This window comes from Tiliqua scincoides, chromosome 2 (genome assembly GCF_035046505.1).
Source record: "Tiliqua scincoides isolate rTilSci1 chromosome 2, rTilSci1.hap2, whole genome shotgun sequence".
In the NCBI taxonomy this organism is placed as follows: Eukaryota; Metazoa; Chordata; class Lepidosauria; order Squamata; family Scincidae; genus Tiliqua; species Tiliqua scincoides.
In genome coordinates this window covers 161,179,328-161,207,042 of record NC_089822.1, presented here as the reverse complement: position 1 = coordinate 161,207,042, position 27,715 = coordinate 161,179,328, and the positions used below count along the sequence as shown (strand labels likewise).

The following is a 27,715-nucleotide window of genomic DNA, read 5'->3' as shown; positions in this document are numbered from 1 at the left end:
AGCTTGGTTGAATTTATGATGTTTCCTAGATCACGTTTCAAAAAGCATGTTCACAAGTCATCAAAGGGAATAAATGCTGGATTTATTAGAAATTCTAAGTAATTTCATTCTAAATTCAAAGCAGTTTTGAAATCTAAATTCAAATTTTGGATCTGATTTGGTGGTTAAAGGGTCACCCCTGGCATTAGACTAGGTAGCATGGTGATGAGAAATGAAAAATGATAAAAGGGAGATTTTCTAGAACATTCAGTTTTTAGATTTAACCTATAATTACAAGTCAGACTAGCATCTTACTGCAACAATGTAATCCTATGCATGAGTAATCAGAAGTATGTTGCATTGAATTAAGTGGGACTTATTCCCATATTTTGCAGCCCAAGTCAGCTATATGACCAACACCACACTCTCTTTTTGACTAATCTCTTTGCTCCTTTCTGTTTACATTCAAAAGATACAGATCTTATCTGCCTCTAGGCGACTGAAGGTAAGAATAATTTTATTTTAAATTCCAGGTGCATGTAGCATTGTGAGATGAAATCATTCCCTGGTATGTAGTATTGCCTCATATTTTGTTCCATGTAGCTTGCTTTGCATGTCCAAGGAAAACTAGGAATGCTTCTGTGAACACTCTATGAACACATTTCTATGAACACACTTCTATGAACATAAGGACAGCTCTAAGCAAGGGCAGCATAGTTAGCAGAACCTTTCCTATAGCTCAGTAGAAAACCATATACCCTTGCATGTGAAAGGTCCTGGATTCAGTCTTTACCATCTTCATTTAAAAAGGAACCTGAGATAGCAGGCTTGGAGAAGACTCTTTGCATGAGTACTCAGAAAGTTACTGCTAGGGAGAATAGATAATACTGAGCTAAGTGGAGCAATGGTTTGTTTATATGTATAATTGATGGGGGGGGAATGAGAGAGTGAATGCATGTGGGTGACGGCCCAGTCCTATCCAACTTTCCAGCACTGATGCAGCCCCGAGGTGACTGCCCTTCACCTCGGGATGTGACACACACCTCATTGGCATAACTGCATCAGTACTGGAAAGTTGGATAAGATTGGGCCCTTTTAGTCTTCTGGAGCAATTTGATATTTCTATTGGGCGGGGGGGGGGGGTTGTTCTTTTCCTCTTAGGGAGTCCCAAAAGGTTTGACCACCTTCAGAGTAGCAAACTTACGTATATTACATGGTTTATATGTTTAGCATGAACAGTTATTTATAGAAATTACATGTGCTTTAAAGAGGACTGCATTGTGCCAGGTTTACCTTCTAGTCAGGACCATAGATATCTGTTTCAAGGAAACATGCTGTTAAAGTCCTGTTATGAATAAAAACGTTCAACTGTTTCATAAATTTACAAAATTAAAAAATTGACTATTTTGAAACTGTTAGTAAATTTTGAAGTAGAAACATACACACCAAAAATGTGAAATACAGTACTGTGGGAATAGGAAGGAGCCACTACCTAATTTTGTTGATTGTGCCACTCAATTTTAACCTGTTTTTGCCTGGCCCACAGGTGTACACATTTCATCCCAGTTGCGCATATGCAACACTGGGCAGAAATGGCTTTAATAACGTTTTGGAAGAGTCTTCAATGCAATCACTTAATTTTTTGGACATCAACCCTACTTATAGATATGTTGTGAGTTATTTGAAAGCTAAAGAAAAAATGCTGCCAAATGTTTGGGCTTGGTCATAGAGTTATGGGTATGGGTTATAATACCCATACAATGGGTACAACAGTCTTTCTATCCAAATCAAAGGATCAGTGGTGGACTCCCCCTCCCTGCTCCTGGGGCAAAGGTCTGTGAAATTACCCCTCCATGAAAAATGCCATCCCCCTGCACACAAAGCCACTGGTCCCCTACCTCTGAAGTGTGAAGGAGACTTGCACAACCTTATAGCCGACTGGGAAAGCTTTGTGAGGCTTCTTCGCGTTGCCATTCTGGAAACCTGGAAGTGCAGTTTCTGACCACGTCAGGAGGCGTCTTGTGTGGTCTGAGAGGCACACTGGCTTAGCACCTGGGGAATTTGCCCCATTTGCCCAGTGCTAGGACCACTGCTGCAAAGGACTACTACTTGTTATGTAGAAAAAAATAATCTTTAACATTCAGTTGTGCATATTTTCTTACTTTCATTAGTGCTGAGTACACACTTAATACTAATAGAGGGAATGTCAATGCTGGTACATGACCAATACCCAGAAGTACTGGTGTTACTGCAGTCATTTTGATAGTCCAGATAGATAATGCCACATAGAATGACAGCTAATACTTCTTTTAATCCCTTCAGCCAACCTACAATCATGACATCAGACGCTGAAATGGCAGTGTTTGGAGAAGCAGCTCCTTTTCTTCGGAAACCAGAGAAGGAGAGAATTGAGGCCCAGAACCGTCCATTTGATGCTAAAGCAGCCTGCTTTGTGGTGGATGAAAAAGAAATGTATGTCAAAGGCAAAATCGAGAGCAGAGAAGCTGGCAAAGTCACTGTCAAAACTCTAGACGATCGTGTAAGTTGGAATGTAATGTACCCACTTGGTTGAATGTTCACTTAGTTCAGGAATGTCCAACTTCTGCAGCCTCAGAGGCTGGTGTATATTCCAGACAGTGGCCAGGGGGTTGGGTTGGATGGCAACATTATAAAGTTGGCACAGTCTTACAGTCAGGACTTCACAGATATGGAGCAGATGTGCTCAGGCACAGCATTGTATACAAATAAGGACATGGACGTGCTACAAAATGTCAAAGAAAGATGTAGTGTTAATAGTCACGCCTCCCATAAGGCTGCTTCCTTTTTATCTTCAGTGTAATTTTTACAGAAAAAAGAAAAAGGTTAAAACAGTTCAAAATTTTGATTCCAAAAAGTATAGCTGTCTGCACTGTGCTTTCAGTCAACAGAACTGGGGTGTTTTGGCTAGCACTGCACAGTGTATGGGCATATCACCCTATATGCATTCTTCAGTAAGGAGCCTGTTGTTCTCAAGAATAAGTCACAGCCTGGCTCATCCTCCCAGGAGAAATTCTTCCCATCACTTTTGTTGCTGCCACATAGGAATATTGACAGTAGCAGTGGTGAATTATGTAGCAGGCTCCAGCCCAAGGCACTGATGGTTATAATACTATATTATAGAATAAGGATACTATAGAATAACAGTAGTATTGTATTCATGGCATGATCCCAAATTAGCTGGGATCACATGGTGCTGAAGAAGTAAAAAGACCTTCTGGAGCAGCAGAGATAAGGAACAGTTTGGTAGCAAACAACCCTAACCAAAAATGGAAAAGGTTTTGTGGGTGAAGTTTATGTTGACTAATAACTACATGAAAATACCCCTTTCACCACCACACCCAAATTTTTGCTGGTGATTGTTTTACAATGTGGCACTGAGCTTTAAAGCAAAGAATACCCACTTCTCACAACTTGAAAACATTTTGGAAAAGCCAGTAGGGACTAGAAAGGTGTTTCTCAACCAGTGGTATGGCTACCACCAGTGCTACTTGAGGTGGTGTCGGGTGTTACTCATGGGACCCCACGACCCCTGGACACCTGCCACCTGGCAGCAAGACCAGGAAAGTGACACAACAGCAGGAGGCTCAGCTCGGCAGAAAGCGCTCCAAAGCATGGTTTTCCGCACTTGGAAAAGTTCTCTTGTTCACCCTGAGCCTCTTACTGGTGTTTGTCGTGTCACATCTGGCCTCCCAACCCAGAACAGGCAATGGTATCATTGCAACTTACTTCCAGTGGTACTTCCAATAGGTGGGCCATATGAAATAGTATGTTTGGGAACAAACGTTGAGAAACAGTGGACTAGAAAATAGATAGATATATTGTCTTATGACCTCCAGTTGGATATTTCTGACCTACCTCAAAATACTTCCTTGCTTAGGATTGTTCAACAGAACTTTTATATTCCCTTTTCTCCCCCAGACGGTGATGGTTAAGGAAGATCAAGTCTTTGCCATGAACCCGCCCAAGTTTGATAAAATTGAGGACATGGTTATGATGACCCACCTCCATGAGCCTGCTGTCCTCTATAACCTCAAAGAGCGTTATGCATCTTGGATGATCTACGTGAGTATGGGTTAAAGTTTAGCCCATTTTTTTTTCTTTTCAGTCCAGCAGCTATGTAACATTATGTACTGTCAATGTACTGTCCACTTTTTATACAGACATACTCAGGTCTTTTCTGCGTTACTGTCAACCCATACAAGTGGCTGCCGGTATACAACCCAGAAGTAGTAACTGGCTATAGGGGCAAAAAACGACAGGAAGCTCCTCCTCATATCTTCTCCATCTCTGACAATGCCTATCAGTTCATGTTAACTGGTGAGTAATCAGAAATCAATATGCAGCTAAAATATAAACACTTAAGCCAATCTGGCACAGATAGAAGTCTTGCTTCATCCTACCTGCATCTCTGCTGCCCCTTAACACTTTCGTATCCCTGCTACTCATTCATCAGTCCCTGATTTCTTCCTGTTCTATGTATCTCACCTGCCTAAGATAGTTTCTGTGGGTCTAGACTGCCTGCCTGCTTCTCCAGCACTGAGATATTGGCTGCTCCTTGGATTACTGGAGGCAAATCCACTCCAAAGTTTTCCATGTGCGCAGATATGCAGAGGGGATGCATATTTATTGCAATGCATACTGCACTATCTCTTACATAGGGCTTCATTTGTGGCACAGTTGTCACCAAGTTGACAGCGCTATATATGTAGTGATAATTGCATTTAATTCTGGCAGCTATGCCAAAAAGGAAATAACTTTGGTGCTAATTTGTTGTCCTTCCATCTCTTTTATGATTAAAACATGAGTTTCATTGCTACTACAACGTGGTTAATGTTATACGTGTGTACCTTCAAAAGTGTGTGTAGAAAGATCACAATGGTATCTAATCAGTTTGGGCTGTGTTGATTTTGCTTTGTGCAGGAAATTGAACGGTGCCAGTGAATATGCTCTTTTCCACTGTTAGGCATTAAAAAAGTAAAATCTTAATTAAAAAATTAGCCAGATAGCACTGGCAAGGGGCAACATTTCTAAGGGCTCTAAGTAAACCATATAAAAAGAAGTATTATTTGGAAGAAGATCAAGTGATGACATTTTGATGAGATTGTTAGCATACACATGGACTGAGTTATTCATAAAATGTTTCTAGGGATTATCCTGTAAGCATAATCCTTGAATCGGCCCATACAGAATTCAGCTACGACTATAGAACTGACTGGGATCTCTCTCTTTTTCCTTTCAGACCGTGAAAACCAGTCAGTTCTGATCACGTGAGTATTTTTCCAGAATACCTCATACTGTGAAAATAGGACCATGTAGACATTGCTAATTTTTATAATGTACTTCATGTTCCTTTGTTCCAACAGTGGAGAATCTGGTGCCGGAAAGACTGTGAATACTAAGCGTGTCATCCAGTACTTTGCAACAATTGCAGTGACTGGGGACAAAAAGAAGGAGTCTCAGCCTGGAAAAATGCAGGTATTTGACACTGCAGCATTCAGTCTTCAAGTGCTGTCTTGTATTGTTGTTATTCTGAAAAGATCGGGAAGCCACTGAAACCTTAGCAGAGGCTGAAACAAAGATAGCTGAAGACAGAATGAAATTGAATGAAATTCCATTGCTGAACCTTTACTTCATTTCTTCTGTATCACAATAGAGTAGGGCTGCGCTGGGGGTAACAACAGTGTGCTAGGGAAGGCACCTTTTTAAAACTGTGTCTAATTTAATGAAACGCCCAAGGCTACCTATGAACTTTTGTGCTCTTTCAGGTATACATAAAACACAGTTTATTAGGAAAATCCTAATTTTTTCCTTAGGGGAACCTGGAGGATCAAATCATCCAGGCCAATCCTCTGTTGGAAGCCTTTGGTAACGCCAAGACGGTGAGGAATGACAACTCCTCGCGTTTTGTAAGTTTCATGCATTACTTGCTTCATGAAATAGAACATTTCTTGCAGGTCACATGTCAAAGACATAACATGCCTTCCTCCTGTTCATAAGGGAAGGTTTATACTCATGGTTCTCTTGTTCAATTTTTTAGGGTAAATTTATCAGGATTCATTTTGGAACTACAGGGAAGCTGGCTTCTGCAGATATTGAAACCTGTGAGTGGCAGCCACATCTCTGCATGGTAAATTCAACACAATAATCAAGGAAGCATTACAGCCTTTTCTTATTTGCTTTCATTTTTTTAAAATTCTCTCAGATCTTCTAGAAAAATCCAGAGTAACATTTCAACTCTCAGCTGAAAGGAGTTACCATATATTTTACCAAATAATGTCAAATAAGAAGCCAGAATTGATTGGTAAGCCAAGGCTATGCTAAATTGTTTTGCTACATCAAATTATTCAGTCCTGACTGTGAAGACAAAACCAGCATGATTGTTTCTGTTATTTATTTATAGATCTGCTCCTCATTTCCACCAATCCCTATGATTTCCCATTTGTGAGTCAGGGAGAACTTACTGTGGCCAGCATAGATGATGCAGAGGAACTGTTAGCAACAGATGTAAGTTCCTTGCAGGGATTTCATCATTTTATTGCACACTGAATGCACATTAGTTGATGAAGAGATCCCAATATTTTTCTTTCACTGAAGTGCTTCTAATGTAGAGATCCTGTATTTGCCCAGGAATCAAATGGCCATATGTTATCACTGAAAAAATGTTGCTTATTCCTCAGTTAGCATATACATAGCACACATATTTGGTTCCTCCTTATTCTCATGTTGTTATGAATCTCCCAGAACATGGCCAGTAACAGTAGGATTTTTTTTGTTCCTGTCTTCAGAGTGCCATTGACATCTTGGGTTTCAATGCAGACGAGAAGGTAGGAATCTACAAACTGACAGGAGCAGTAATGCATTATGGGAACATGAAATTCAAGCAGAAACAGCGTGAGGAGCAGGCAGAACCAGATGGCACCGAAGGTAAATATTACATATTTTGTGTATTTTCGTGGGTGTTTACACATATATGGGAAATGTCAGTTGCGTTATCAGTTTTAAATCCAGTTCCCAATATTCTGTGTCATGTTTCCAAAGTTCTGTTGTAGTTCACTGAGAAAAACCAAGAAAGCGAACCATGGATGAGACTATTCAAACAAGTCCATGACTAGGTCTGCATGATTGGGGTCACCATGAACAGGGAACAGATATAGCTTTAACCCCAATGTTGTCTCTGCATGAATGCCTTTGCTTATTCCGTGAATGGAGGCTGGAGACACCAGCAAACAGCAAACCATGGGCATCCCACACCTACCTAAATGCTTCCCCCTGCTGATGCAGCCATGCCACCAGACCATGTGCTGCATCCTGCAGTGGGTAGTCCCAGAGGTCCCCAGGTAAGGGAATGTTTGTTCCCTTGCCTGGGGGCAAGCCCTCACTGCCCTGCTCTGTTTACTCAGACCTGTGCCAGCAGTTTAGCTGGTGCAAGTCTGAGTGGACACGGGAAGAGGGATCAATGTCTAGAAGGGGGATAGGATATCAGTGGTGCCACTGACATCGATACTACCCCCTTCCTGGCCTCAATCATCCCCCCACCCCAGTCTCCAGCCGTTCTTCCTCCTCCTCCCCAAACTATTCCACCCACCCCACCTCCTTCCCTTCCCCTGTGCTGACTTACCAGTGCTAGATGCCACTGTGAGGATACTAGCATTCAGCTGCAGCCCACAGCATGCCACCTTTTGCAGCAGCCATAAATGACCTTGTGCAGTCTGAATACTAGTTCCAGAAGTGCAAGGCTCCTCTACTGGGGCTTAAAGCAATAGTTTCTAAAAGTTTCTACTGGGGCTTAAAGCAATAGTTTCTAAGAATAAAAAACTTTTCATCTCGCACCTGAAGAAGATTTAAAAAAACTTAGAACAAGCCTTCCTAAGGAGAAGGCTTCATCACTTCTAAATGTTCATCATTTCTAAATGATCATTTCTAGTTTGTCATTTCTAAATGTCCCAAGCTATCAATGATTTGAAAAAATTGAGTTATTGTTGCCCTAAGATTTTTTTCCCCTTTCTCACGTCTAGTGGCTGATAAAGTTGGCTACTTAATGGGCCTGAACTCTGCAGATTTGCTCAAAGGCTTGTGCTACCCAAGAGTAAAAGTTGGAAATGAATATGTGACTAAAGGGCAAAATGTCCAGCAGGTAATATTAGCCACAAGACTGGGAATGGCATTTTCATTTGGATATTTGTGTTCATTGGAGATATAGTGCTATATTTTTTACTTTATTAGTGTCATTTGTACTAATTCCAACAATACAATATATTAAAAATAGAACCACCACAATACACTACTATAAAGAACATCTGTATACCACAAAGAATATTTGTATACCACTAACAAAAAGTAGTTCACAAAAAGTGGTTTATATGTTGAAATAAGTCAATAAATAGTTCACTGTCCCCAAAGGGCTCACAATCTAAAAAGAGATGCAGAAGAGGCACCAGTAACAGCTACTGGAAAAGACACCACGCTAGGGTGAAGAGGGCCAGTTGTTCTCTCGCTTTTAAATATAAGAGGACACCTATTTAAAAGGTGCCTCTGCCCAGTTAGCAGCCACATAAATAATACAAGTCCATAGGCAGTAGTTTCTAACAGAATATCCATGAAGTCTGAAGAAGAAAATGTAAACATCTCTGAAGTCTCACTGCAACAAAACAGTCTTAAGAGCTCAATCCTATGCATGTCTACTCAGAAGTAAGTCCCATTATAGTCAGTGGAGCTTACTCCCAGGAAAGTGTGGATATGATTGAAGCCTGAGTTATCCAACTTCCTGAAAGCCAAAACTATGCAGGTCTGCTGAAATACTCGAGAAATGGCATTCCAGAATGAGGCATCACCCCTGAAAATTCTGTGCCCTCTATGCCAGTCAACATAAGAACATAAGAACAGCCCCACTGGATCAGGCTATAGGCCCATCTAGTCCAGCTTCCTGTATCTCACAGCAGCCCACCAAATGCCCCAGGGAGCACACCAGATAACAAGAGACCTCATCCTGGTGCCCTCCCTTGCATCTGGCCTTCTGACATAGCCCATTTCTAAAATCAGGAGGTTATGCATACACATCATGGCTTGTACCCGATAATGGATTTTTCCTCCAGAAACTTGTCCAATCCCCTTTTAAAGGTGTCCAGGCTAGACGCTATCACCACATCCTGTGGCAAGGAGTTCCACAGACCAACCACACGCTGAATAAAGAAATATTTTCTTTTGTCTTTCCTAACCCTCCCAACACTCAATTTTGGTGATGTCCCCTGGTTCTGGTGTTATGTGAGAGTGTAAAGAGCATCTCCCTATCCACCCTGTCCATCCCCTGCATAATTTTGTATGTCTCAATCATATCCCCCCTCAGGCGTCTCTTTTCTAGGCTGAAGAGGCCCAAACGCCATAGCCTTTCCTCATAAGGAAGGTGCCCCAGCCCCGTAATCATCTTAGTCGCTCTCTTTTGCACCTTTTCCATTCCTCTATGTCTTTTTTGAGATGCGGTGACCAGAACTGGATACAATACTCCAGGTGTGGCCTTACCATAGATTTGTACAACGGCATTATAATATTAGCCGTTTTGTTCTCAATACCTTTCCTAATGATCCCAAGCATAGAATTGGCCTTCTTCACTGCCGCTGCACATTGGGTTGACACTTTCATCGACCTGTCCACCACCACCCCAAGATCTCTCTCCTGATCTGTCACAGACAGCTCAGAACCCATCAGCCTATATCTAAAGTTTTGATTTTTTGCCCCAATGTGCATGACTTTACACTTACTGACATTGAAGCGCATCTGCCATTTTGCTGCCCATTCTGCCAGTCTGGAGAGATCCTTCTGGAGCTCCTCACAATCACTTCTGGTCTTCACCACTCGGAAAAGTTTGGTGTTGTCAGCAAACTTTGCAACCTCACTGCTCAACCCTGTCTCCAGGTCATTTATGAAGAGGTTAAAAAGCACTGGTCCCAGGACAGATCACACCCCTAGGGCACACCCCTTTTCATATCTCTCCATTGTGAAAATTGCCCATTGACACCCACTCTCAACCTAATATCAGACAATCCTGACATTGAAAATGGGGGCTGGGAAGGCTCATATGGGAGGAGTTCCTTGAGAGACTCTGTACCCAAGTCACTTAAGACAATAAAATGTCAAAAGCAGCATTTTAAACTGCATACGTAAATTAATTGGAAGCAGCACTTTCTTGGTAACATGTACTGTTGCTTCTCATTGCGGCAGGTGTACAATTCTGTGGGTGCACTAGCAAAATCTGTCTATGAGAAGATGTTTCTGTGGATGGTAACTCGCATTAATCAACAGCTGGACACCAAGCAGCAAAGACAGCATTTCATAGGTGTGCTGGACATTGCTGGCTTTGAGATATTTGATGTAAGTATGCAACAATAAATAAAAGCATCATTAAATCTGCTCAAAAAATTCCAAAATTTCTGTGCTCTTTCAAAAAAAAATAATAAAGCAAGAGTTTTTGTATGTTTGAAGTACAACAGCCTGGAGCAGCTGTGCATCAACTTCACCAATGAGAAACTGCAACAGTTTTTCAACCATCACATGTTTGTGCTGGAGCAAGAGGAGTACAAGAAAGAGGGAATTGAGTGGGAGTTCATTGACTTTGGAATGGACTTGGCTGCCTGCATTGAACTGATTGAGAAGGTGAGAGGTGCTTCTTAGTGAGTCATTAATGTATTTTACCAATTCCTGTTTTAATTCTCCATGTTTCTTAGCCAAACTCTTTTAATGCAAATGAGTGCCAGCACCTGGGCATCCTCCTTTGTTGTGTTCTTGTCATGTCCTGGAGGGTGTGTGTCTCTTCCAGTGAAGGGTAAATCAAGGCAATTCTGAGCAACATGGTGACATGAGAACTGCAGGATCAAGAGGTTTGCTGAAGTCAGAATCCAGTGCAGGTAGCACAGCAGGCAGTCAATACGATTATAGAAAAACAGTGAGACTGGAGAGACAAGAAAACATTGTAGGATGTAAAAGAGATATAGGAACAGATGAGAGCAGGAAAGGCAAGCAGTATACTCCTATCTGGCTAAATGCATAAATCTGTAGGAAGATGTTAATGACAGGAAGGAGCAGGAACCGTTTATAATGGGGAGGAATAGACTGAGGAGAAGAGTTTGTTAAGGGCTCAATCCTGAGGTTTGTTTAGGCTGGCGCAAGTCCCTTACACCGGCCCAGGAGGGTCACAAACATGTCATAAGGCACGTTTGTGCCTCCTCGAGAGTTGGCTGGGCCAGCACAGGGATGTGCGCTGGACCACGGAGGCTGTATCCAGTCTCTGAGCTGACTTTGGGGGGGGGGGAAGGTTGCATTGGCTGAGCTCAGCCAAGGCAGGGGTCTGGGGAGGGCAGGGAGGAGGCGGGAGGAAGACATTCCAGGGCAGGGGGAGGGCAGGTGGGGAGCGGGAGGTAGGGCTGGGACTCGGCTGTTGTGTCGGATCCCAACCCTGTTCCTTAAGCAGCGCAGAGTGGCTACAAGCCACTCCGTTCTCTTTGGACTGATGCCACCTCTGTAGGTGGTATAAGTCCAAGGAGACCCATTGGGGCTGTTGTGGTTTACCTGGAGGTAAGGGAAAGCGTTTCCCCTTGCCTCCAGCTGAGCCACTTCTGGCCCCAATCTTGCACTGGATACAGCTCAGGCCTCCTGGTCTACCTGTTCCAGAGCAAGATAGGATTGCACTGCACGTTAATTAGGCCTAGCAGTTTGGTGTTTCCACCTTCGCTACTCTAGCAAAATCCTCCACAGACAATCACATTGTCTCATCTTGGATGCCATTTAATAACGTATTTGTTTCCCTTTGTGTACTGCTATTGGTTCTGCCAGCCCATGGGCATTTTCTCCATTCTGGAAGAGGAGTGCATGTTCCCTAAGGCAACTGACACTTCTTTCAAGAACAAACTTTATGACCAGCATCTTGGCAAGAGCAACAATTTCCAGAAACCCAAGCCTGTCAAGGGCAAGGCTGAAGCTCACTTCTCCCTGGTACACTACGCTGGCACTGTGGACTACAACATCAGTGGCTGGCTGGATAAAAACAAGGACCCCCTGAATGAAACTGTTGTGGGGCTGTATCAAAAATCATCATTAAAATTGGTGTGCTTTCTGTATTCCAACTACTCTGGTACAGAAGCAGGTAAGCACCAATTTTGAAAGCCAAAGTTTTGCTCCTTCTTGTTCACATCTATTATGGTCTGATATTTGGCTTTTGAAAAGGTCCATCTTTTAATTACTTTTTACTGTTTTACTCTTTTTTGCTGTTAATAGTAAAAAAATCAGATAAATTTAGGATGATTTTTTTAGCCTTTTTAAAAAATAACTCATGCAATCTGCACCTAGGGGAAAAGATGTTATTAACCATTTTGTTACAGTCTCCTACCTACCTTTCCTCCTCTGAACTATAATCCCTTCCCCCAAAGACCTCAATTCTATGATTCTTATTTTTAAACTGGGATATTACCTTAAATGACAGCTCTTAAAACAAATGTCAATGAAATATGGGTATATGCATGAGGGCTGACTGGACTATCCCGTCAGGACATAACAATCTGTTCCCTACAAATCAATCTGTTCCCTTTATGAGACTGATCTTGGTGTGATCAGTACTCTTTTCTCATACGTGATACTATGGTACTATTTTGTCTCAAGGTGACAGTGGCGGCAGCAAGAAGGGTGGCAAGAAGAAGGGTGGCTCCTTCCAGACAGTGTCTGCTGTGTTCAGGGTATGTGTCACTGCATTTCTGCCCTTAATATCATAGGCCTCAATCCTAACCAATTTTCCAGCATTGACATAAGGGCAATCCAACTCCAAGGTAAGGGAACAAACATTGCCTTGCCTTACCTTGAGGAGGCCTCACTGAGTACCCCCCCCCGCCAACTACAGGATGCAGCATATGCCCCCCTGGCACAGCTATGCCAGTGCTGGAAAGTTGGTTAGGACTGCACCCTTAGATTCTTATATAAAACAGTTCTGTTTGCTTCGCATTTGAAGGCCCTTCCGTTTCCCTCTGATACAGGAGAATTTAAACAAGCTGATGACCAATCTGAGAAGTACCCATCCTCATTTTGTGCGTTGTTTGATTCCTAATGAGACAAAGACACCCGGTGAGTGATGTATTAATAGATTTATACACTGCCTGCTAGCCCAGCAAAGTCCCCCCTAAGACAGCTTACAGTTATCAATTAACAGTACAATAAACTAACGGTCTTTAGCTTATTAATTTCTTGTGTATCATTCAGTAGCAGGTCAGGTGACTCATAATTGTCAGTGTTAGAGAAAATAGGAATGACTGTACCTGGAAGTTGGATATCCCTGACTGTCTTTCTTTCCCTCTGGATAAAAAGGTGAAATGGACCATCACCTGGTGATGCATCAGCTGCGGTGTAATGGGGTGCTGGAAGGTATTCGGATCTGTAGGAAGGGCTTTCCCAGCAGAATCCTCTACGCTGACTTTAAGCAACGGTACACTCTTATGTAACTGTCTTGCAGAGATGGAGCTGAATTGGTCTGTTTCATCAAAAACAACAAAGAGTCTTGTTGCCCCTTAAGGTTGGCCGATTTATTTCAGCATAAGCTTTTGTGAGCAGCAGTTAGAGGACTGAAGTCCAAGACAGCTGATGCTGAAATAAATGGATTAACCCGTAAAATGTCACAAGATTCTTTGTAATGAACAGCATTAATTATGTTTTGCTATAAATCTTTCAGGACTTGTGCTTTGGGAAGTACAGTAATACTTCCCAAAATGTGGGTGATAAATTACCAGTAAGTCAAGTCCTGGGTGAAACAATGCTACAGGAGATATTGTTAAAGATAAGGCAGTTAATTGGGGCTGATTGGCCCCCTGCTTCCCAGAATGCACTGCTCATATTGGCTACAACAGTTGTCAACCACACCAAGACAGAGAGCACTGTAATAAATCAGTGCTAAAGAAAGCAGTGTTATGAGAGGTACTACTGTATTGGATTCTTACATGTACATGGTGTGCTCACACTTGTTGTTCGTGAGCTTTGCCAAAAATACAAGCTGTTTCATTCAGACATTTAAATTCAGTATTCAGTTATGTTCCTAGGTGGTCCTTTAGGAAAAGGGTCTCTCTGAATATTCATTTTATGAGGGATGTTTTTCACTAGGAAGCATATTTACATTGACTCTCTTTTTAATTTCTATGAATGCCTATTTGTTCTTATGGGGCAGTTCTTAGAAGCCCTTTGTAATTGTTGGTTCATAATGTTCTGCTCACAGTCACTCATTGTCCAACAGTGTGCGATGACTGTGGAAAAGCAACTCCCACACTTCTATCCAGCCCCAAGATAAGGGAGCAAACATTCCTTTACCTTGAGGAGGCCTCCATGACTCTCCCTCCCCAGACTGTAGTGCAAGCCCTGTGGGTGCAGCTGCATCAGCACTGGAATGTTGTTAGAACTGAGCTGTTGGTATATGTGCATTCATGTGAAAGCCATCCCCCCCTTATTTCTCTAGGACAGTGTTTCTCAATGTTTGTCCCCTGTCTTACATGGTCCACCTATTAGAAGTACCACCAGAAGTAACTGGCGGTGATGTTATCACCTGTTACTTCAGAATTGGAATGCCAGATGCAACACAACAAACACTGTTAAGAAACTCAGGGGGGATGGGAAGGCTTTTTCAAGCATGCAAAAAGTGCAAGCTGGAGCTCTGCCCGCCGAGCCGAGCCTCCTAGCACTGAGTGTCACATTGCATTGCTGGTCTCACTGCCAGGTGACAGGGATCTGAGGGATCCCGCGAGCATCACCGGATACCACCTCAAGTACCATCTGTGGTACACGTACCACTGGTGGAGAAACACTGCTCTAGACAGCTTACGTCAATCAATCAATCAAACAACCAATACAGTGACTCAATATGTTACAGACAATCTTATTGTTCTCCCTATTTAGATCTTGTTGCCCCATTAAGACCAGAGTGCCTTATGCTGCTGACCTCTGTTCTCCTACCTTTTTGTTCCTTTCTGACTTCTTATCACAGATACAAAATTCTTAATGCCTCTGCAATTCCTGAAGGTCAATTTATTGACAGCAAGAAGGCTTCTGAGAAGCTCCTTTCCTCCATTGACGTTGACCACAATCAGTACAGATTTGGCCACACTAAGGTAAATGCAAACATGGAGTTTGGCAGGTGAAATACTAAATAAACGACACAAGAGGAGAATGCCAAAAAAGAGAAGTTCGTATATATCTGAAGTTTTATATATATCTTTCAGATATCCTGTCATATATCTGAAGTTTTTTGCCAAATCTCCTTTTAGAGATGCTTACCTAGGTGACTGTCCTCTCTTGCCAGAAGTATGGAGACCTGCCACTGCATCTCTTTACCAAGGCAGCATTTTGTCAAGTGGCCAGTTTTTCCATCTGCTTCATATGCTTACTCGTATCCTTTTGGCTAAATCTGAGACACCCTGAGACAGAAGGATACCGTCAACTACTCTGTATCACTTGGGTGTTGTCACTGCTGCAAGCCCATTCAGCTGGACTACGCAGGCTTGTGGTGCAGCAGCAGTGATCCTTGGGTCTTTCTGTGAGTTACCTATTGTCGTATACTTGGTCTCACTCCCAGGGTTTTGGGGTGCTCAGAGTTGTTGGTTCTGAACCCTAGAGCCCTCAAAGATCCCTGTTCAGTAGTACTGCCACCACCCTGTAACAGCCAGTGTCTCAGTCCAGGGAAACCGAGACCCTCTAGGCTTAACTATATCCCTTGTAGGCACTGAACACTTTCTTTACTTAAAGTCTCAGTCCTCGAGTTACTAGTCCACAATGAGGATTTTTGGTAGCTTGCTGAACAGCTAGGCAGGATTCTGAAACTTTGTCCCCAACAGACAATGAACCAACATGGTAAAAGGATTTTTACTTTATTAAGTACATAGGGTTACAAAAACTTACAAAAGGCAGCAAATGCTAGAGGCATAAAAACTTCTAGGAAACATATCAGCATAAAACAGCAAAGCTAACTGGCTAACTATATTAATCTCTGACTCTCACCTGGGTCAGCTTCTTTTGTAGATTCTCAGATCAGTTACCTAAGGCCACATGGTCCTGGCGGGGCAGGCTGTGCACCCACCACCTATCTCACCAAGAGACCAAAACCCAAGACCCTGTCCTCCGGAAGTGGGGCTGGAAGCTCACCCTCTCAGCTCTTCCCTCCCCCCCTGGAGTTCTACAGCTGCATTCCATCCTTGATGGGCGTCTTTCTGGCTGCCTAGGTGCTACATAATCACCTTCCATTGAGTTGTAAATTCTTAGCAGCTAGGACTGCAAGCCACTTCTGTGTTACTGTTTTAGCTTGGTTCAGGCTTTACATGTTACTAGGCCTGAACTGTACATATTCATGACACCTATATGGGAGTGATTCACTGTTGTTGCAAGCCTGAGCTGAGGTTAAACTTATTAGACTTGCTGCTGTGTCCCTACCAGCAAAGGAGAGGTAAGGGATCACCTCCTTCATGATCACAGGTGTCTCCACTAACTATTACTACAGGTAATATACTATTACTATGTCATTAATTTTACTTCTAGTGCATTAACCTTTCCAAAATATTCTAGGTGTTCTTCAAGGCTGGTCTCCTGGGGTTGCTGGAAGAGATGAGAGATGAAAAGTTGGTAGCCCTCATCACTTACACACAGGCCATGTGCAGAGGATATCTCATGAGGGTGGAATTCCAAAAGATGAATGCGAGAAGGTAACTAGCAATTTCCCACTGAGCCACTAGGGAGCAGCCCACATAAATTTACTGTTACATTCACACCAGAAAATGACATTATCAGTAGGATTGCCTTCTGTATTACATGGCCATATGGAGTTGTGCTCTGTTCTTTGCATCAAGTCCAAACTTTTAATCTTAGAGTTTTCAATGGTCAGGACTTGAACTATTAATTTCTCACCATCAATGTGAACATATGCATTTGAACTTTGGGCTGGAAAGTTCATTTTCATTAGTTCCTTAATGTTTCAAATACACTAGCAATAGTTCTCAAACATTTTTGCCCAGGACCCACTTTTTAGAACAGCAATCTGTCAGGACCCACCAGAAGTGATGTCATTAACCTGGAAGTGATGACATGGCTGGAAGTGGCATCATCAAGCAGGAAACATTTTTAACAATCCTAGGCTTCAATCCTATCCACACTTACCCAGGTGTAAGTCCCGTTGACTATCATTGTTAAAAGCATGTACACTGTAGCTTTTTAAAAGTACAGATCTCCCCAAATGCAGTCACATACCATGGTGGCATTGTCTACTATACTAAAAATAAAAGATTGAAATGGACTCATCTGAAATTGGCCCGCAACCCACCTAGTGGAGGCCGACCCACAGTTTGAGAAACAGTGCACTACAGATATTTTGCAACCTGCCTCACATCCCTCTTGTATTTGGCAAGTGCCAAACATAGCAAATTCTTATTGACAAAGATGTGTATCCACTTAGTAACGGAACATGCACATTAGAAGCCATGTTCACCTTAAGGTAACTTTCAATATATTCACAGGGAATCCATTTACATCATTCAGTACAATGTCCGTTCATTCATGAATGTCAAGCACTGGCCCTGGATGAAGCTATATTTCAAGATCAAGCCCTTGCTGAAGAGTGCTGAATCAGAGAAGGAGATGGCCAACATGAAGGAAGAATTTGAGAGAACTAAGGAAGAGCTTGCAAAATCTGAAGCAAAACGGAAAGAGCTTGAGGAAAAGATGGTGACTCTGGCACAAGAGAAGAATGATCTTCAACTTCAGGTTCAATCCGTAAGTAATCTGCACTCCCTTTACTCTTACTCTTGACACGTTAACCTTGTGGAGAGAACACATATTGCTTTTCCATCCCTGAATACCACATGAAAAGGGGAAGAATTTTCTGTTACATAACAGCATAAGCTGTCATGGGGATCCTATTGGGAGGAAAAAGGTAGGATAGAATCTTTTAAATAAACAAACTTGCAGTTTGATCTTGGAGTTGTTTTTTGTTTTGTTTTGTTTTGTTAAAAATAAGCTGTGATCTATGTGTGTGAGAGTGGAGGGAGGGAGAGGGAGAGAGATCTGAATTGATATCACATAGGATAAAAAGGAGGTGTTATCACTCCCTAGGACAGTGGTTCTCACTACCGGGACCCACTTTTATAGAATGAGAATCTGTTGGGACCCACCAGAAGTGTTGTAATGATCAGAAGTGACATCATCAAGCAGGAAAATTTTCAGCAATTCTAGACTGCAATTCTACCCACATTTACCCAGTAGTAAGTCTCATTGACTATCATTATTAAAAGTATATACATAGTAGTCTGTTAAAAGTACAGATGTGTCACATTTCTCCAAATGTAGTAACATACCATAGTAGCATCAAGTGTAATATATTAAAAATAGAATATTGAAATGAATGGGGGCCCACCTGAAATTGGCTTGCAACCCACCTAGTGGGTCCTGACCCATAGTTTGAGAAACACTGCCCTAGGAAATTCTAGACCAGGGGTGTCAAACATAAGGCCCAGGGGCCGGATGTGGCCCTCGAAAGCTTTTTATCCGGCCCTCAGGCTCTCAGCTTCTGAGCAGTTTGGCCCACCAATCAGGTTGGCAGGCTGGCAGGAGCACATAGCCCATATGCAAAGGAAAGAAATCCTTCCACAATCAGCCAGGCTAAGTTGTTGCCACATAATTGATATTTAATGACAGAATGTGTTCTGTACGTACAGTCTTCACACACATAGATGAACCATTGAAAGGTAAGATGCTTTATCTTGTCCTATAACAATTAACAAGGAAGTTTCCTGTTGGAGGGATGCTTACAGTGTGGGTTACTGGCCAGGTAGGCACTCATCTAATGGCAAAGATGAGAAAGGAAGGAAGTAAATATGGAGGGGAAAAAACAGCAGATGTTTGAAGAGGCATGCGTGGCTTTAACCCTTGTCTCTAATATGGTCCCATTCCAAATCTGTGCCACCCTAGAACTACTATTCTCCCCCCCCCCCCATTGGCCCCACTCCTGTGGCTGATTTTGAACAACAGCTACAAAACAAGCACACAAAGGCCAAAGTGGACATTCCACAAAATTGTTGTTTGGCCCTGATGATTTACTTGGACAATGAATGAGCTATAGACATTTGCTGTTGTATACAGTATGCTATTACTGGCATGCCTGTTGGTATTCTGCAGATTTGCCTTTGCCAAGAGCATCCTAACATCCATTGCCACCTGACAGAGAGTTTCTTGGCAGTACAAACAGGCATACTTCCTCTGATTGCTATGACAGTATGCCGAAACTTCTCTCATGTTTCTACAGGAAAGTGAAAGCTTAGCTGACGCTGAAGAGAGATGTGACCAGCTGATCAAAACCAAAATCCAGTTGGAAGCAAAAATCAAGGAGCTCACTGAACGAGCAGAAGATGAAGAAGAAATGAATGCTGAATTGACGGCCAAGAAAAGGAAATTGGAAGATGAGTGCTCAGAGCTGAAGAAAGACATTGATGATCTTGAGCTAACACTGGCCAAGGTTGAAAAGGAGAAGCACGCAACAGAAAACAAGGTGAAAAGAGACTAAAGAGTCATGCTGGTCCTATTTTTTTCATAACAGTAAATATTAAGGAACCAGCCTAATCAATAGAAACAGGAAGAAGCCAATCCCTTGCTAAACCCAAGATAAGGGGTTTTGGCTGCTGGCTCATTTGTTCAACCACTGTGTGACAGTAGCTGGAGTTAGGCTTGGATATGAGGTAACCAGGATAACATTCTACGCTGCCATAAAGCAAACTAGGTGGTCTCAGGCAAGTTACTCTTGCATGGAATCCTTGAGATTGGGTGGAAAAGAAATCTTTCTTTTCTTTTAAAAATAAAACTCGCTAACATAGAACTTTATTCCCAGGTTGTGTGCTCCTTACATGAAAAAAATAGTCTTCTTTCTTCATGTCTAGGCTGAGTGTGATTAATCTATTGCAGTTTTAGAAACAACTTGCACCTCAAGTGGAGCTTAGCACTTTTAATCATCTTATGCGTTATCGCAGGGGTGGGCAAGCCCCAGCTGGTGGGCCATTTGCAGCCCCTGGAACCCCATATCCGGCCTGCAGGGAGCTCCCAATTTCCAATGAACCTCTGACCCATCAGGGACTGTTAGAGCCTGCGCTGGCCTGTGACTGCCAGTCACTACCACCAGACATGAGCTGAGGGCCAAATTAGAGCAAGGCCTTTTATAGTCTCCATGTGTTTTCTGCTTTTCTCTGGGCATTATTTTAACCCCCCACCCCTTACTTCTGAATAACTTATGTCTCCATGTGTTTCTGGCTTGGTCTGTATGTTTTCACTGTGCAAGAGGTATGTGGCATAGTTCACATGTGGTTCTACATGCCTGTATTATAATTATCATGTGTATTTATAAATAAGCTCAGTAAAATCCATTTGTATAAATTCCGTCTCTAATATATGCATTTATGTAAATTTATTCAGATTTGAAGTGTAATTTAATTATTTTTTCCCAGGCCCTCGACACAGTGACAGAGAGATGTGGCCTTCCTGCCAAAATGTTTGCCCACCCCTGCATTATCATATTATAGCTTTGCTTATTTGTTTGTTCATTCATCTAGGGCCCAATCTTATCCTTCCTCCACCTCACCCCTGCCAATGCAGCTGCACCCAAAACGAGCGTGCTGTATCCAGCAGTGGGTGTAGACTGGAAGGTTTCAGAAAGTAAAATTATTTCCACTTATCCCTTCATAAGCTTCCCACTTCACAGTGGGTCTCCTTGGACTTGCACCAGAAAGTCCAAGGAGAGAAAAGGGCAGGGAGGCTGCAAAAAGTGGAGATAGGAGCAGGTGCGTGCCGTGGCCACTGGATACACCCCCCCCCCACAGTCTCTCCACCCCTGTTTCTTGCCTCCTCCCCACCTGCTGTAGACCAGAAACTCCACTAAATTGATGTGTTTTGTTTTGTAGGTTAAAAATCTTACAGAGGAGATGGCAGCTTTAGATGAAAACATCTCCAAGCTGTCCAAAGAGAAGAAAACTCTCCAAGAGGCCCACCAGCAGACCTTAGATGATCTCCAGGCAGAAGAAGACAAAGTCAATGTTCTGTCTAAAACAAAATCCAAACTTGAACAGCAAGTAGATGACGTAAGAGAACCTTTCAGCAAAAAAGTAAACAGAGACATTGCTTTGGGAGGACAGAAAGGCCACTGGTGGAGAGAAGTTTTACATATTTCTAGTTATATACTTTTACATTCTTGTACTGATACTGTATCTGTGCTGATTGGAATCCATGCTGAACCTGCCAGGTCTTTTTTGTAGCAGTCAGATGCTTGCCATCATCTGCTCTCAAATATCATGAAGCCAGTAAAAGCACAGGGTCTGTGCAGTGTAATGCTCATTTAATTGGTTTAAAAGGAACATATTTTCCACTGCCATCTTCTCTGGAGGTCCTGTTTGTTTGTTCCAAAGCAACATCAGTTGTCACTTTAAGCATATTTTTGTCATTTTCTTTTCACTCATTGCAATAGCACAGATGGATTTTATCATGTTTAGAGAATAGTAGAAAGATGGCCAATTAAGACACTGCCAGTAGATGATTAGAAGAAAATTGGGGATAGACAACCTTGTCCTCAGCTTGAACTATATCTATGCTACCAATTGTGTCACCGGGACATTCTTGAACAAAAATTGCTTTTTTCAAGCGTTCTAATTTGATCTGCATTTTTTTTGCACGCGTGCATTCTCACACTGCTGCTTGGCAATTGCAATGCAGAGGTTCAGAGACCCATGTTGTTCATGCAACACACAGCCAAAGTAAATCAACCTTTAACAGAGGAGAATATCTCTGCTTCACCAGAGCTGCAAGAGGGGGTTGGGGACATCAGATGGATCTTCCCCATGTCTGGGTCTCCTTAATGAGATCGCATCAGTCATCCATCTGCACAAACTAGCACAGCATCAATAAGGGTTCCTCCACCCTGCACAGACACAAGTACACACAAAGGATCTAATTTTCTCAGCCACTCAACTTGTTTGGTTTGCCTTTGTGAAATATGTTTATATCATTGTGCCCCACCCTTGCAGCATACGTACAAAGTCACAGTACAGTTCTGTGAAATTACATTTGCCCATTGCAGGTAAGGTAAATGCAATTCGTGAACCAGGTATTAACAAATCTCAAGGTCATCACTGTGAGAAACCTCTGACATAGTCTATAGCAGTGGTTCTCACGCATTTAGAACTGGGACCCACTTTTTAGAATGAGAATCTGTCAGGACCTACTGGAAGGGATGTCATGACTGGAAATGACATCATCAAGCAGGAACATTTTTACCAATCCTAGGCTGTAATCCTATCCACACTTACCCAGCAGTAAGTTCCATTGACTATCATTGTTAAAAGAATATACATAGTAGCTTGTTAAAAGTACAGGTCTAACATTTCCCCAAATGCAGTCACATACCATGGGAGCATCAAGTGTAATATATTAAAAATAAAATATTGAAATGAATGGGAACCCACCTGAAATTGGCTTGCGACCCACCTGGTGGGTCCCAGCTCACAGTTTGAGAAACACTGGTCTATAGTACTGTTTGGCTGATATTTGTTGATCTTTGTGATTAATCCACAGGCTGAATTTGACTGTCGTACCGTAGTCCTCATATGAACTTAGAAGCACTAAGGCTTAGGAAAGTCTGCCTGAGACATGTCTAGTCACTGGTCCTAATATTTTTATATATATTTACAGCATCCTTTCCTTGAGCACTAATCTTAAATCTGCTGTTCAAATGTCCCTGTATTGTTTTAGCTTGAAGGGTCTCTGGAACAAGAGAAGAAGCTTCGCATGGATCTTGAGAGAGCTAAGAGGAAGCTGGAGGGAGATCTGAAAATGTCTCAGGAATCCATCATGGATCTCGAGAATGACAAGCAGCAAATGGATGACAAACTGAAAAAGTACACTTAAGATTTTAATGTGTATTTGGGTCCTAAATTTGACTGTTCCCCTAGGAAACCTTACTCTCCATTTTTTTCCTTTTTCAGGAAAGAGTTTGAAATCAGTCAGTTGCAAGGCAAAATAGAAGATGAACAAGCTCAATGCTCTCAGTTGCAGAAAAAGATTAAAGAGCTACAGGTGAACCATATGTACCTTTTTGTGCACAGGAAATCTCAGTTTAAAGTCATACGAACCCTGGTGTATATTCCTTGGTGGTATTTTTGCTGTGATTCTCAAATTGTACTCCTACTTAAGACACATACAATCACTGACCTTAAGAAATAAGACTGCTAGTGTCTCCTTATGTCTAACCAAAATATACAGGAAAATTCTGGTATTAGCATATATTTATGGCCAATGTCATAGCCTGAAATATTTAATAGTTAAAAAAAAAACTATATTTGCACTTTTAAAAATATATTGACTACTCATACAGGTATTTTAGCCATAATAAGATGATATTTTTGAACTGTTGGATTATACAGTCACTACCAAGGGCTAAACTACACAGGACATTTAACCCATCGTTAGACAAGCTGCTGTATCTTTGATGGCACACTGGCCACTGGGAGCGCCACTAGGACTGAGAATTCAGGTGACAAACTGCCCAGGAGTCTTCTAATGGATATGATCTCTCAGCCTGACCTAGCTTACCTCAGACATCACTCCAGCTAGAAGAAGTCCTTTTATATGTAAAAATTGTTGCAAACACCTGCTTTGGAGACAAACCCCAATTTCTGAGCTGTGCAAAACCAGCACAGGTGGAAAAGATCAACCCCTTCATTGCACACCACACTCCTGGGTCTGGAATGGCTAATTTTTCTAGATAAAAGGACCACTTCTAATCCACTCCCGCATTCCACCTGTCTTCTGAGAACAGTTTTAATGCCATAGGTAGTCTGGTACTTTTCACTTTTAAAGCTAGGTACTTTTAAGTTCTACTATTTAAGTGGCAGTTTGACATATGGTCATGTTGCGAGCTGCTGTGCTCAGGCCGCTGGGACTCCGATATCTGCTGCTGGAGCTCCGCTGACGGCGTGGCACACAGATAGCTACCCAGTTGTTATTGTGCCTATCTCCCAAGGTCGGAGCGCTCTCTGCTCCCGGCGAGAAAGAAGGACTCAAAGGCAGAAGTTCTCCACCACACTCCTTCTTTACTATATACAAATATTTACAGTCCAAATGGTACATACAGTACACGATTCTCAATTCCAACGGACGTAGCCTCCGGCTCAACACTACTCTGCATCTCCCACACCTTTTGCTTGCCCCTGCAGGAACTTATACTTCTTGCAACCAATCAGAGTGTAGGAAATACTGCACAGTCATGCTGACTATGCAGGTGCTGTCACACGCTCACACACTCACATTATGTCACCTGATGCACATCACCCGATGTTGCATCAGCTCCAAGTTCCCAGGGTGCTGTGCTGGCTTGCTCTGGCCAAGGCTTCAGGCCTGCCACTATGCAGCCAGTAAATTACATGTCAGGACTGGGGATCAACCTGTGACAGGTCTTCTTTTTCTTCCCATCTTTCTTGTCCATAACCACTTTTAGTATTGTTTTAGTATAGTCTTCCACTAAAATCAACACAACTTAAAAATACCCAACTTTGGATAGATCATGCCCACAGATCTAAACACTGTAACCACAGCTGACTGTACCCTTAGTCTACATAAACTGAGTACATGTTCAAAGTACATATTAAATTTTATTTATGTGTGGAAAGAATAATGCATTAGGTGTTATCCCTAGACATGCCCAACTCAGACCTACAATCTATTTCCCAAAGGCCCGTATGGAAGAACTGGAGGAAGAGATAGAGGCTGAGCGTGCATCTCGGGCCAAAGCAGAGAAGCAGCGGGCCGACCTCTCCAGGGAACTGGAAGAGATCAGTGAGCGACTAGAGGAGGCTGGTGGGGCAACAGCAGCTCAGATTGAGATGAACAAGAAGCGTGAGGTAGAATTCCAGAAGATGCGCCGGGACCTTGAAGAGGCCACCCTGCATCATGAAGCCACAGCAGCCGCCCTCCGCAAGAAGCATGCAGACAGTGCAGCTGAGCTGGGGGAACAAATTGATAACCTGCAGCGTGTGAAACAGAAGCTGGAGAAGGAGAAGAGTGAGTTGAAGATGGAGATTGATGACCTGGCTAGCAACATGGAGACTGTATCCAAAGCCAAGGTAGACAGTCAGCTCTATCTTCCATTGTGACTTGCCCTATCATTTTTGATATATAGATACTATTATATGATATATAGTCCTATAGTATATAATGATACTATAATATCATTACACTTATTTTAATGTTTTCAGAGTAATCTGGAAAAGATGTGCCGAGCTCTTGAAGATCAGTTCAATGAAATCAAAACAAAAGAGGAAGAACATGTACGGTTGATCAATGATCTAAACACTCAGAAGGCACGGCTGCACACAGAAAATGGTGAGTTTAGCCACCTTTGGAATAATACCAAGCATTATCCTAATATACTAGGCTAGTGATTGGCATTTACATTGTCTGTACCTGAACACGTCTGTCTTAAAGATTCTTAAAGATATGGGAAAACGTTCCATCATCCACAGAACAAAAGGCTTTTGTGAATATTGTACATTAATTCCTCCATGTATTTTTGATTCAAGAGCTGGGAATTGCATTTGTCTCTCCAATTGTGTCTCCTGGAAATCTGGAATATTGGGTATTCTGATTTAGGGTTTTTTCTCCACAGGAATGGGGCTTCTCAAAATCATAATTCTCAGACACTACCCAAATGCCAGTATCAGAACTAGCCCTATCTGCCTTCTGACTCCAGTTACACAGGCCTACAAAATGGAGGGTCAGAAAAGTTTTACCCAATCTTTATGGTAGTTTGATATGAATTTGGGGTGCCGATTCCAAAAATGGCATCCGTTTTGCCCCATCACGTCTAGTTCTGGAGATATAGTATAGCCTCATTAGTGAATGGTTCAAGCAGCTTCCTCATGAGAAAGCCATGGTGTAGGCTTCCTCATGAGGAAGCTGCTTGAACCATTCACTAATGAGTCTACATTATATCTGCAAAACTAGATGTGATAGGGCAAAACGGATGCCATTTTTGGAATCAGCACCCCAAATATACCCAGGAATTGGTGTAACGTTTAAGGAAGCAAAATGTGTGTTGGCCTGTGTTATCTGCACCAGCTAATATTGCAACTAATGCACTATTAATGTCAAAAAGGGCATTGTCATTTTTTTTTTTTTTTTGGCATGACAATTTTAATTTAATTCCAATTTTAATTTTTGGCATGACAATATACATGAATAGTGAAAACTGTGGAGATGGTTACAGTCGGAGTAGGCATTGGGCAAGGACAGCATTGGCAGAAGACATAAGTAGGGTAAAGCAAGCTCTGTGGGAAGATTCAGAAATGTTATCCTGACACTTGAGGCAACATGCATATCACTTGTCACTCAACAATCCTTTGACATCCATGTCTCTATTAATGACCGAAAACCAGAGTTGTATATGATGCTTCATGGAATGTGAATTAAATAACTCTGGGGGCATTCAGAGAAAGACTCCAAGTAGAATCTATGGTACGTGAGCACAGAGATTACTTAATTTCCATTGATTGCAAGGGAATTTAAGTTTACAGTGTTCTAGATTGTGCCCATTTTTCCCGGAGTGCCAAGGAAGCAATGACAAAAAGTTTATGTGGGCATGAAAACGCAGAAAAACAAGGCATAATTGGGGCATAATTATTAAGAAAGTTAAAATCATATAAGACAAGGCTTTTTGAACTGGGGTGTCACGACACCCCAGCCTGAGGGCCCTGGCCTCTGTTTCCTTAAGGGGCGGGGGCAGGGGGAGGCAGTGATATGATCCCTAGGATTGCATTGCTAAGGGGGCTGCAGGGACTGGGATGTACTCACCAGTCCCTGCAGCAGCCTCCCAGGGGTGCGGGGAGCCCTGCGACCCTCTGCAGGGTTCCCCACCCTTCTAAAAGTGAAAGCGCAGTGATCGCGCTTCACTTCTGGTTTTGCGGAGGCAGAGCGCGATAACCGCGCTTTCACTTTTAGCGGGCTGGGTAGCCATGCAGGTGGTCACACAGGGCTCCCTGCACCCCTGGGAGGCTGCTGCAGGGACTGGTGAGTATATCCCAGTCCCTGCAGCCCCCTTAGTGACACGATCCTGGGGATCACATCACTGCCCCCCCTGCAAGAACTTACAGGCTCTCACACTCTCTCTGAGAGTTTGAGAACCATTGATATAAGACTATAGTACAATAGTTTTCAAACTGTTTGGAGGTCCTAGAGCAAAAGTGTCAAACACGTTTCATACAAAGGGCCAAATAGCATTCATCATGTCTGTTGAAGGCTGAAAGTGTTGTCATTAAACAGGTCATAACCAAAAATAAACACTTCTTCTCACTTAGTCGCAAATGAAAGAAGAGAAAACATGCAAATCTTGATTATATTTCAAGATAAGGGACAGCCCAATTTTCATGTGGACTGCCCTTTCAGCAGTAATACCTCAGCACTGCTCAGAAGCTGAGAGCCTGAGGGCCAGATAAAAACCTTTCGAGGGCCACATCTGGCCCCCGGACCTTATGTTTGATACCCCTGCCCTAGTGGCTGCTTCCTGATTTATAAATGTCAAGGGGTGTGGCTATAATGGTGATTGAGCAGCAATGCTCCCCCCCCCCCCCAGTAGCAGCTTGTTTAACTCTTGATAGCCTAATCTGCCTTGTCA

The 27,715-nt window shown here is 42.6% G+C and overlaps 1 protein-coding gene across 1 annotated transcript in view; it reads left to right on the top strand.

Annotated features, from left to right (window-relative positions):
- The first annotated feature begins 2,314 nt into the window (after positions 1 to 2,314).
- Positions 2,315 to 27,715, top strand: part of LOC136642054 (myosin-4-like) — a 41,867-nt gene continuing 16,466 nt past the window's right edge. Inside the window, exons 1-26 of the mRNA XM_066618254.1 lie at positions 2,315 to 2,518; positions 3,937 to 4,080; positions 4,179 to 4,335; positions 5,258 to 5,285; positions 5,382 to 5,493; positions 5,832 to 5,924; positions 6,056 to 6,119; positions 6,221 to 6,319; positions 6,419 to 6,522; positions 6,804 to 6,942; positions 8,034 to 8,152; positions 10,234 to 10,383; positions 10,495 to 10,665; positions 11,842 to 12,151; positions 12,664 to 12,737; positions 13,032 to 13,119; positions 13,360 to 13,477; positions 15,020 to 15,143; positions 16,591 to 16,727; positions 17,535 to 17,790; positions 19,319 to 19,561; positions 20,961 to 21,137; positions 22,801 to 22,946; positions 23,034 to 23,124; positions 24,780 to 25,169; positions 25,302 to 25,428. Coding sequence (XP_066474351.1) covers positions 2,315 to 2,518; positions 3,937 to 4,080; positions 4,179 to 4,335; positions 5,258 to 5,285; positions 5,382 to 5,493; positions 5,832 to 5,924; positions 6,056 to 6,119; positions 6,221 to 6,319; positions 6,419 to 6,522; positions 6,804 to 6,942; positions 8,034 to 8,152; positions 10,234 to 10,383; positions 10,495 to 10,665; positions 11,842 to 12,151; positions 12,664 to 12,737; positions 13,032 to 13,119; positions 13,360 to 13,477; positions 15,020 to 15,143; positions 16,591 to 16,727; positions 17,535 to 17,790; positions 19,319 to 19,561; positions 20,961 to 21,137; positions 22,801 to 22,946; positions 23,034 to 23,124; positions 24,780 to 25,169; positions 25,302 to 25,428 — 3,865 coding nt within the window. The remainder of the gene's footprint in view (positions 2,519 to 3,936; positions 4,081 to 4,178; positions 4,336 to 5,257; positions 5,286 to 5,381; positions 5,494 to 5,831; positions 5,925 to 6,055; positions 6,120 to 6,220; positions 6,320 to 6,418; positions 6,523 to 6,803; positions 6,943 to 8,033; positions 8,153 to 10,233; positions 10,384 to 10,494; positions 10,666 to 11,841; positions 12,152 to 12,663; positions 12,738 to 13,031; positions 13,120 to 13,359; positions 13,478 to 15,019; positions 15,144 to 16,590; positions 16,728 to 17,534; positions 17,791 to 19,318; positions 19,562 to 20,960; positions 21,138 to 22,800; positions 22,947 to 23,033; positions 23,125 to 24,779; positions 25,170 to 25,301; positions 25,429 to 27,715) is intronic.